Below are 12210 nucleotides of genomic sequence, written 5' to 3' on the forward strand. Positions count from 1 at the left end.
GTAAGCACTAATACTTATACATCTCCTGAGAAATTACCTGGGGGACAGAGAAAGAAATTAGGAAGGAAGAAAAGGGGAGGGAGGGAGGGAGGGAGGGAAGGAAGGAAGGAAGGAAGGAGAGGAAAGAAAGGAAGGAAAGAAAAGGGGAGGGAGGGAAGGAAGGAAGGAAGGAAAGAAAAGGGGAGGCAGAGAGGAAGGAAGGAAGGAAAAGAAAAGAAGGAAGGAAGGAGGGAAGGAGGGAGGGAGGAAGGAAGAAAGGAAGGAACAAAGGAAGGAAGGAGAGAAGGAGGGAGGGAGGGACAGAAGGAAGGAATGAGCTGAAAAAGAGTAAGCTCAGGGTCTTGTTGCTTGGGAGAAAAATCTAAAGTCTAGTCTAGATGCTAGCTCAAAAGTCTGCTATGCTAGCTTTCAAGTCTGATATGAATCACTTCTCCTCAGTTGAAAATCTATTAAAAGTAGCAGCAAGGTTAATAAAGAGCAAGTTAAATCTCTTGAGAAAAATTCAAGCAGAAATTGAAATGTGTGCTGTCACAATTTTGCTCTGTAGACTTAGACATGCTGCTATTTGTCTAGTGTTGGGGAATGGGAGGAGCACAAACTGACTCACAGTTCGAGATGTTGGAGGAGCTGAAGGACTTGTTAGGGAAACCATCTCCTGGATTGCTAATCGGAGCTTTAAGCGATGCAGTGGATTGCTGATTCCAATTTCTCTCTGGATCTCAGTGTCAGATAAAGCAGACATGATGGCCCCACTCTTCACGTTGGCTCGGCAGGCTGCCACGTACCATGCAGGCATTCCCAACCAAAGCTGTTATATAGGAAAAAAAAATAACAAATTATAATAATAGTTATCATTTTAGTGTCTCTTATGCTAGGAATTATTTTATGTATCTTACACACATGACCTCAACCCATGAGATAAACTGTTATCATTATTTTCCCCAGAGGAGTTAGATGCACAGAGAAATTCAATGACGTATTTAAAAACACCAGTGAGGCAGTGACAGAAACAACATTTGAATCTGAGACATGGTAGCTCCAGAGACTCTATTTTAACTAATTCATATTACTAGTGATAAAAGTAATGGCTACATGACACCAAGTTCCCCTTTGTATGTAGGGACCAGAACAGCTGCAAGCCACATTTGGTAAGGTACTCAATTAATGTTTATTTAACAAGTGACTTCAATTTATAATTCTCCTTTGGAATTCTGAGTGAAGAGAAATTCTGTCACAGAAAGAGACAGCTGTGCCTGCTCCAGCCATGTGATTTTGATCAAAGTGTGCAGTGTAGCTAAGCCACATTTCCACCTACCTTCCTACACCATGTGAAAAATGTGTGACTTAATTAGATGCTATATATGGAAATGCCTTTTGGAGAGTGATGTACTAAGAAAGAGATTAAAACTCAAATCATTGAAAAACTAGCTAAACAAAGTAACAAAATTAATTATGCATCAGAAATCAGAGATTTTAAGGCTTTCATGCCTGTAATCCCAGCACTTTGGGAGGCCAAGGCGGGAGGATCACTTGAGGTCAGGGGTTTGAGACCAGCCTGGCAAACATGGTGAAACATCGTCTCTACTAAAAATGCAAAAATTAGCTGGGCATGGTGGCGGGGATCTACAACTCCAGCTACTCGGGAGGCTGAGGCAGGAGAATCACTTGAACCTGAGCAGGGGAGGTTGCAGTGAGCTGATATCACACTTTTGCACTCTAGCCTGGGGACAGAATGCAAAGCTTGGGGATTCTGCCTCGAAAAAAAATAATAAATAAAAATAAATAATAAATAATAAAAAGAAAGAAATTAGAGATTTTGATTTTTCAAATTTGCTGTGAGACTCTTGAAAGACAATTAAACCATTAAACCAGCAGTGCAATGCACACAGCACAGGTCTGGGGCACATCTTAAGCACTGAGTGAATACCAACTCACAGGCATTATATTTCAGCCTCTGAATAACATGCACTTAAAAAAGGAATTCCCCCCATCATTAGTTATGAGTAAGAAGTAGGCAAGAGAAGAAAAAATAGCAGTTTAAATATTTGTTTTGAATGTCCAAAAGATTTTTTTTTCTTTTTTTTTTTTTTTTGCTATTTGTTGAAATAAATAGATTGAACAAAGGAGAGAATTGTGAGAGTGAGAAAAAGTAAGTGAGATAAAGAAGAAAAAATACAAGGCTAAGATCTCTGGATCACAAATCAGAAGACCTGAGCTCTAATTCCCTCCCAGTCATTGGTAAGTCATGTAGCCCATTTAAACTTCAGCCATATATTCCTCATTTATTAAATGAAGGAATCAAGTTTGATTATATTTGAGGGATCAAGTTAGCTTCCAAGATGATCTCTGTCTCATGATATCGATTCCCTTGTATAATCTCCTTCCTTTGAGGGTAGGCTTGGCCCAGTGATTTATTTCTAACAAATAGCTGATGATAAAAGTGATGGCATGTCACTTTCCAGTTTAGGACTTGCTAGTACTCTCCTGCTCTCTTTTTCTCTCTGAGCTCCCACTGTGGAGTTTGTCAGATTTCAGTAGCCCTATGGAGAGTCCCATACAACAAGGAAATAATGTTTCTGGCCAGCAGCCATCAGGAAACTGAATCATGACCCTGACCATATGAATGAGCATGGAAGTGTGTTCTCCCAAGTCCACTCTTGAGATGACTGCTGCCCTAGCTGATACCTCGATTGCAACCCTGTGAGAGACTGAGCAGAGGCCATCACAAAGCTATTCCCAGACTCCTGACCCATAGAAATCATGAGATCATAAATGCCAAATGTGGGGGTAATTTTTAAACAGCAATAGATAACCAGTACAAATATTCTTTAAAAATTCTATAATATTGAAAGACTACTTGTCTCTTTTGGGGGGAAAAAAAAAAGCAAACAAATGGAACTCTTTGAGTCAGTGTGGACTGCATTGCGATTGAGATGAGAAAGGAGTGGGGAGATCGAAGTACAGTGTATGACTATACAGATTATGCTTTCTTCCAGCAGGTTAGGCACAAAGAACTGACCTTACCCTGACAGGTACATTATATATGACAGAACATGGAACTTGACTAATTAGTTTATAAACTCAAACTGTTCAAAATAACTAAACATGTCTTCTTTGGACCCTAATGATTTTTTTACCCAGGTCTTCTAAGATATTTGGATTTCCACTCTACATTACCCAAATGCCTGCCAATACATTGTTACCAATGCCATCCATAATTAGACCTTAAAGAGTCTTTGATGTGGATAAATGGTGTGTGAAGTATGGAATTCTTGCCTACACAAAATTCTTAACAGGCTGTGCGCTCAAGGAGGAGGGAAAGAAAATGAAGTTAAAGCTTTCATTCATTGGATCACCCAGTTCATTCATCTTGTTTATTCCATTTTATAATTTAAGTTGCATTAGGAATCACATTATAGGCAATTTCTGTGTCCTCAGAATAGGTTTAATTAGCATTGACTTCACTGTCTGTCATCTCCTATCACCTTAATGTCCGTAAATCTTTTTTTTTTTTTTTTTTCCTGAAGGATCTGTTTGTCACTTGCCAAAATAGCAGTGAATTATCTGTCAAACTGCAGCTCGTTTTATCGGAGCAAACTGAACAAAGAACTGCTATCATTTCTGAGGTGTGATTTCTTAAGCATTTTGTCTAGTGATTGATTTTAAAAATATAGTAATTTTAAAGACACAGTTGGAAGAAGCAGCTTTGATCACTAATATCTGATGGCTAATATGCTAAATTTCCCTGATTGATGTGAAAGAATAAAGTAAAAGCAAAATAGAGGCATTTTTTTAAGTCAGTCTAAGAAAAAATGCAAAGCATGTTTTTAAATCTATCTATATAAGTCCATTTTTAAAACTAAAATGGGCTTTAATGTTTCTTATTGATTATTTACTTAGCTCAGGCTATAATAAAATGAAGGTAGATAATTTTATAATCCAAGACCATTTAAACCAATGTGTATAATTACCTCTGCCAGGCAAGGAAAACCTGAATTATTCTTTGCTTCAACACAGGCCTATCCTAGCAGCTACTAGCAGCTCACATAGAGAACTGAATAGAATGGGGAGGAAACACTGTTGTTAAGCGGCACAAAAGAGCCCTTTGCAGTCAACTATGTAGTCCCCTCTCTGTCAAAGTTGGTTTCTGCTGCCCACCCAGTTCAGATATTCCCTTGCTTTTCCAGAACACTATGTTGTACAGGAAATACTGAAAATAGTTCTCTTATTGTAGCATTCGGTTTGGACACAGAAGGGAATAAAGTGTAAGTCTTCTGTTTTATCCCAAGTGTCTAAACCCAGCTGGTTCCTAGTCTTTAGAGAATTATGTTCAGGAATTAAATTACAGGCAAAGGAATGGTTCTGAATACATCTAGGTGGTCTTACTATCTTGGATTACAGACGTGTTGAATATGGAGAGGGTCTTCTCTGTAACTTGCTAATGAAGAAAGACCCTGGCCTATTTGATGGGAATAGATGTTTCTTGCAACAATAAAAACTGGTTTCTTCTCCTGCTCTAGAAATGAAGAGGGTGTGATTTAGAAACACTTTTTACCCTACTGGATGCTTTCTTCTGCTATAATCACAAAATGTGTCAGAGTAAAATCCCAAACTTATTCCCTAGTAAGCAAATAGTCCCTTATGAGCAATTCTAGACTAAGGAAGTATTGTGATTTCAGAAACTTGTATTTACCTGTTTCAAAACAAACAAACAAAAGAACTATCAAATTAGTGGTGATTGATTTAGACCTTCTGGTTTCATTTTCTTACCTCTAGCCATGCAACCACAGTCGGCCCATCCCACTGGGCAAAAGGTAACCCCTTTCTCCGAGCTTCTTCAAGAAGTTCATGCCTGAAGTATATAACAAAGATTATTAGGTATATAGAAAAATATGGCTGGATTATTTTTAATGAAAATGTTTTAAAATAACCAATCATCCTTTACAGGATTTTTATGCTATAATACAGAATAACGGAATTCCTTTTTCCTTTGAGTAACACACACAAGTCACCCATTGATTTTATTAGGAATAAAGTATTGACATAGAAAAGTAATTTTCCCCAAAATTTATTCATAAAAATTAGAACATTTAGTGCTAATGGAATAAGAACTGGAATTATAGTATCAGCAAATACCTTATCTCTTTAATGAGAAAATGGCCCAGATGTTCATATTCAAGCATGCATTATGGGTTCTAAATGTGGCTCCATCCATCTGTCCTGCTCTCTTTGCCTTACTATCTCCATGGCAAAGAAAATGCTTATATAGAGAGGCAGAAGATAAATTTGGTCCTTTTAGTCACATTCTAGTGATGTACTTGATTTTAGTATGCCCTGTGGGTCCAGGGGTTTATCATAGGAGTTAGTTATTTGCCTAGACTATAAAACTACATCTGATTTGAAGAAACCTCCAAGGTAAATTAATTTCTAACACTAGAAAGCAGTGTACGATGTTAAATTCAATGGTATACTTGTTTTTATCTATAATCACTATTGTTTTAATGAAATTACAATACCTTAGTAACAATAAATGGTTGTTTTGATAACAAAAAGATGCAAAAGAGCCCTGAAAAATGCATCTATAATTTCACTGACCCTCTAACTGATTTTTAGAATTGACATCCACTTACGATACCAATCTGAGATGATTCATTGCTGAGATAATAGGTATGTGCTTTCATTGAAACTCAAATTGCTATATATTTGGCCAGGGCTATACTGGAAAATACATTCTGTTTACTTTAGTATGCCGTGGTCTTACACACAGATGATAAAAACATGGTATAATAATTGCTTTATTTTGAATGTGTATGTTTCATGCATAGGAATATTTCATAAATATAATTTACAAACTCCCAAATGGATAATTTATTTTCTACTATTAATCAATTCATCACTTATTGAGGTAGACTATATTAATACATTAAGACATATAATGAATAAAATGCCTTTCAACACAGGGTTTTCTGTGTTTATAATAGATGCTACCAAAAATGCATTCGAAAGAAACAAAAGGACAAAATAAAAATTTTAAGTTATAGTGGCTGAAGAGACATAAATCTACTGCTGTTTCATTTGAAGGATACCAGTGTTAAGTTTTGCGTGTAAGCTATTTAGCACCTGGGAAAGGGGTCAGCGATACCCGTGCTCCGAATCTAAAAAGTAGAGGCACTTCCGCACCTGGCATGCTGTATCATCACTCATTCCCTCAGGTCTCCCAGTGACATTTCTTTACTAAAAACCACTTTCAAATAGCATAGTCTCACTATGACAGATATATTTATAGAAATGGATTGAAGGATCCAAAAAGAAAAACCTATTAGGTACTTAATTGAACACCTGTTGTGAGCTGAGACTTATGCTTGGTGTGGAAAGTAGATATGGGTCCAGTTTCCCAGGATATCCCCTCTTAGATGGACAAAACAAGCAGAAGAAACTGTCTGAAAATACAACAATACACAAACAGCTGCTAAAATGAAAACTTGGTGATGTACATTCTGAAGTATGTCATTTTGGAAAAGGGGTTAATAGCCATTGAAGGCATTGTGAAGGCATTGTGGCAATGGAGCTGGCTTTGGACGGCAGGAAAAAGGTGGGGATGGCATTCCAAACAGGATAAGTACTAATGAGGGAACGTATGGAAATTAACATGAAATATGTGGAAGAAAATTTAGGGTAGGCCTTCACAGAGCTAAAGCATGTTTTAAGAGTTGTAACATTAAATCCAATAGAGGAAGGAACACTAGGATCACTTCTAGTTATATCATAGGCTAGTGGCATTAACAGGGAAGAAACAAATACAGATTTACAACTTGTTTTTGCTTCACATAGTAAAAAAGCAAGTAAATATGCACTAATAACCTAGGAAGCACATACATTTCCACAAATGAATTATATGAGTTGTACAAAAGCTAGTTTTAAATATTAGAATATTTTAATTTTGAAACTTCTGACTAGTTCCCCAATAAAAATCCCACTAGAAAGGCCAGAGTGATCCTGTTGAGTCTGATCATGTAATTTCTCTGCTCAGAAATCTCCAATCACTTTCTGTCTCACTGGGAATAAAAGCTAAAGCAGCTGCTACAATCTATCCCACCACTCCCCACCACCCCCCGCATCTCTCAGACTAACTCCCACCTCAGTCAGCAACACTGTCCCCTTGCTGTTCTTTGGAAACAACCCAGACCTCTTTTCTGCCTCAGGATCTTTGCAGCTCATCTGGAATGCTCTTCCCCTCTATCTACACATGGCTAATGTTCCCAGCTACTTTAAATCTTTACTCAAATATTACGTGTTCTCTGAACTTCTCTTCCCCTACTCCCTGAAAACCCCACCAGGAATTTCTTATCCCCATTTTTTGTTTTATTTTCAGCCAAGGTATTGTTCTTCTAACATAGTATATTATTTACCCTTTATTCTGTCATCTGCCAATAGAATATAAACTCAAGGAGGATTCGTGTTTTCATATATTCTGTTCGGAGATGAATTTGAATTCTAGAACAAGGTCAGGCACATAAGAGGTACTAAATAAATGTTAAACAAAAGGCCAATCAGTGTTTATATTTAGACACTTCTTATTTCAGTAAATTGTGTCCTATAATGTTTTGTTTTTGTAGTCCAAGTAGCTTTCTCTAGTTTACCTTACAACCATGTACAACTTTTTATGTTTTAAAAACAATTTTTTTTCTTGTATACTAGCTTCCCTTGAGATTTTTATTTCCCACTTTATCACAATATTACTGATTCTACCTGATGTCAAGAGTCTGATCTGGTTTGGGATTCCTGGTGAGAATTTGGTTAAGAGGCAACCCAACGTGCTCAAATAGTTCTATTCTATGAACAGAAATACTGATTATACAATTGCTTGGGAAAATATTGAGCAATCTGGCCACTGACAACATTTTCTTTGCTTTTGTTTTGTTTAAATGACAAATTCTAGTAACAGGATGACTTAAATAATAGTATTCTAAGAAAATGAGATAAGGGAGCTCAAATCCTTTGGACTCCAACTGTTAAGGCTAAATCTCTAGCATCTGTCTTGGGGCTAACATACTTGAGACTGGGGAGAAACTGGTCAGATGGGAGAGATGGCTGGGTTTTACACCAGGACTGTGTACTACATGACAGTAACTCTAGGTGTGCTTTTCCTTAATCTGAGACAAGTATCAATTACATAAAAAAGCATTGACATTTCCAAAGCAATACTTCATTTTTATTCTCAATTATAAAATAATCTGTGCCATAAAAAATTTATAAGAGGCATATATCTGGGCATGTTGGCTTGAGAGAGAAGCAATGCTAGAAAAATAAAGCAATGTGGGCAATGCTATAATAGTTGGAAATTGCTGAATTTAATACATGACGAGTTGCTAACAGATTAAGTGTAGCATTAATTATATAAGGGCATGCTTGTTATCATCAAGTTTTAGAGTTACTATTAGAAAAACAGTGATCTAAACTGTTTAAGAAATCCTAAATGACAAACTGATTTGGCACAAACATGCCTTATGGATATACTGGTGTTTTCCATTCAACCTGTCCATGTATGGAAAGGGTTTTAGTCTGTAATGGATTTTCTTTGTAGCCAGAATTCAACTTTTTTAAAGGTCAAGAGACAATTCTTCCAGAAAAAGAATGTGATCACCTACCCCAGTACCAACTTAACTCTGAAAATTACTCTCTTTCTCTGTAGGCCTGAAGAATAATTTTACTGTGTTTTTAAAAAAAATTTCAGACAATCAAATACTTGACCATCTTTTACCAAAGGATCACTTGTACATCACTAAATTTGGGGGCATGCATTTCAGTTTTAAGATTCAGAATAGATTTTAGAGGACATCAGCAGTATTTCCTTTTAGAGGAAGTGTCAGGCATGGAGTTGTTATCACCTGTGTCAAAACACAAACAAGAAAAGTACTAATTGCAAGAGTCAGTTATTTTGAATCAGTACAACTTCTGAATCATTGTGCATTTTCAAGAAACACTACAATAAAGCATTCTGTTAATATCCTCCATAGGCCTCAGGATCTCCTATTATTGATGTCAACAAGTTACTGTGACTAGAAAGTGACATTTCAGTAGGCCCAACATGTGGTGAGCATTCACATCTGTGAATAATTTGCAAGCCCATATCTAAATGTGCAGACGGAATCCTGCACTTGCCATGCCTGAACTGAGGACAGGAGCAAACAAAGGGTGTGCAATCAAGAATGACTAGACTCAAGCATTTCTAGATAAAAGATCAAGAGGATCTAAAAAAATGTAAATAAATCGAGAGCATTTGCCAGGCTTGTGATTTCGAACTTCTAAACCAAACTAATTAAGCAGCCACAACTTTGCTTAAATGACTAAATCCAAATGGGAATGTCTGGATCTTCTTTTTTAGGTTTTAAGCCTCTCCTTAACCATTGTAGTTGTGGTCTAATTGGTTTATTAGTAGTGGGCTCTGGAACCTGTCTCTTGCAATTTCAGGCCATCACATGCCTCCCTGCCTTATCTCCCCACCCACTTTGTCTTGATTCTCATGATTCAGCAAAAATGCTTCCTTTCTACAGTCATCCTTCTCTTGCCCTGGAGGCAATATTTACCACTTTTTATACATAGGCCCCATTGTACTAAGCATTTTTCCCTATAGTATCTTTTATGTTTTATTGAATTTGTTGGTTCACAAGTTGTGCTCCCCTACTCCATGGGCTTGAGAGCAGAGACTCTGCATGCTCTGTGTCTGAGTTGATCAAGGGGTCAGTCATCTGATTTTTATAGATCTGCTATGTGCCAACGTTTGTCTTCAACAGGCAAAGAATAAAGCCAAGTGAATCTCTGACATCAAAGACCGTACATTCCAGTGAGGAGGAAAGATCTGTATAAACACATATACAAATGAATAAACAAAATAAGTTGAACCATTGATATGTGCTCTACAGAAGGTAAAATAGACAAAGGCAATAAAGCAGGCAATGTGTATAGTGTTCTGGGGACACAGATATCTGTGACAAGGCAACATTTGAGTAGACACATGTACATTGAAAAGTGGCAGGCAGTAGGGGTATGGTGGGACTATGTTTTAAGCAGAAACACAGTATAAAATTCCTATCAAAGGAGTGGAATTAAATGTTTGAGCAACTGAAAAAAGCCAAGAAAGGCCAGGGTGACTGGAGTGAATTGAAGGACAGGGGAGTTGGGGGTGGGGGAAGATGAAATTGGAGAGGCAGACAAGAGAAAAGCAAGATCATATTGGGCCTTGGGAGTGGAAGTGGAGTTTATTCTAAACGCACTAAGAAGCCATCAGAGGGTTAAAGCACAAGAATATAAAATAATTGGTATATTATAGAGATAATTCTGGCCGTTGAGTATAGCACGGACTTGAGTCAGGCCAGAATTGTGAGCTAAGGATACAAGTTAGAAGGTTGTTGCAATTTTCAAGTAGAAAACAATGGTTGTTTGGCCCTGAACTGTGGCAGTGGAAATGGTGAGAGGTTACTGTAATGGGGATTCAGGCACACAGCACACATCCAGTAAAGCTTATCTGAATAAATGAATGCATGCCAAATTAACTTCTTACCAGCTATATGTTTTTTGGCTACTTAATCTCTTTGAGACTCAGTTTTCTCAAATTTGAAGATGATTATAAATTTATCTCAATTTATAAGAACTAAATGACACTTATAAAAGCACCTACCAGCCAATAGGTATTCAACAGATACTAATTTCCATTCTACATTTTTTCTTATTTTCCCAAAACAATTCATTGTATGTGCTACCATCAGATTAACTTCTTTAAAACAAACATTTATTAACTTAACAATATAATTCAAATTTCTATAAGGCGTTTTAATTTACTATTGAAAAAATGGCCTTCAAGGTAATTCTTGATCTGCCCTATATTGTATTTCCAGATTTACCTATTAGATCTCTTCTCTCTAGCTACAATGGATACTCACCATTCTTTGCACTCTACCTCTTTTGTTCGACTGACTTTCTCTCCATTTGGAATGGCCTTTCCTCAATTCATACCATTCCAATTTTCTCTATCCCTTGAAAGATGCCACCCATATCATGTGCAAGACTTTGGTAGGCAGTTCGTTGCATGTACACAGCCTTAATTTCTCTACACTATAATCTGCAGGCATGAGCCATGTTTCACTGGCATTTAAACCTCTCATTGTACTAAGTACATAGTGGCTTTGAACCTTTACCTAAAAACTTTGAATGGATGAAAGACAACATCAAGTCTGACATATGAAACGAACTGAGAAAACTCTTAAATATATAGTTGTCATGAGTTTATTTGCATTTAGAAATGCTGTTTTTTTTCTTAAATTTTATGGGGAATTTGCAGAATAGGGCTGACTGAATACCACCTTCTAAAAAATACTGGTCTGATTTTATCATCCTTCACTTACTTTGGTTATACAGCAAATAAAATAATCAACACTATCATAATTTTAAGAGTATTTCAAATTACTTATTAGACAATCCTTTCCAGAAATAGCTAACCTATTGGCAAATATATTGGATGGTAAAACTTGAATTTTTTAGTGTTTATATTTGCAATTCTGAAAAATAAAATTCATTAGCTACCTCAAAAAGTCACAAACCATAGGGAACGGTATGTCCCTTCCTCATGTGGATGGTTTATCCCTATCCATGCAAAGAGACTTTATTCACAGACCACTTAGTTTAGGATGCTATTCTGGGACTACCAATTTGTGGTATGGCTGTCTAAATACTATATAGCACTGTCCTCTCTGTCACTCATGATGGCCATTTCATTTACCTTTTATTCGATGCCTGTCATTTTCCCCTTCATACTTTCTAATGCCTCTTCCTTTACTTTCTACTGTCACTGCTACCACTTTTTTCTCAACCTTGAATTGGCCCTTCTCTCCAGGCTTCTTGCACGACATTAAAAAAAATCTGCCTGGAAGACAGGCTTTATAGGAGAGAGGGTGAGAAAGTGTTCCCTAAAATCAAATTGCTTTAGCTTGATTCCTTAGCCTGTCCTTTTGGGCTATGCATCCATAAGAAGTCACTGTATTTTGCTGTGGTTCACTTTCCTCATGTGGAACATGAAGCTGATAGTAGTACCCACCTAATAGAGTTTTTATGAAGGTTTCATAAGAAAATATGTATGATATGATTACAACAGTGCTGCACACAAAAGCAATGGTCATTAAATGTGAGCTTTTTTCTTTTTTTCTTTTTCTTTTT

The 12210-nt window shown here is 36.8% G+C and overlaps 1 protein-coding gene across 26 annotated transcripts in view; it reads right to left on the reverse strand.

The window, feature by feature from the left end:
- The window catches only part of PPFIA2 (PTPRF interacting protein alpha 2), a 485065-nt gene that overhangs the window by 32833 nt on the left and 440022 nt on the right, over window positions 1-12210 (reverse strand). For all 26 annotated transcript variants that reach the window (XM_017543486.2, XM_017543479.2, XM_017543480.2 and 23 more), the window contains 2 exons: window positions 4771-4852; window positions 608-808 (listed from right to left, as the gene is read on the reverse strand). In XM_017543486.2, the coding sequence (XP_017398975.1) occupies window positions 608-808; window positions 4771-4852 (283 nt within the window). The remainder of the gene's footprint in view (window positions 1-607; window positions 809-4770; window positions 4853-12210) is intronic.

This window comes from Cebus imitator, unplaced genomic scaffold (genome assembly GCF_001604975.1).
Source record: "Cebus imitator isolate Cc_AM_T3 unplaced genomic scaffold, Cebus_imitator-1.0 Scaffold156, whole genome shotgun sequence".
NCBI lineage: Eukaryota > Metazoa > Chordata > Mammalia > Primates > Cebidae > Cebus > Cebus imitator.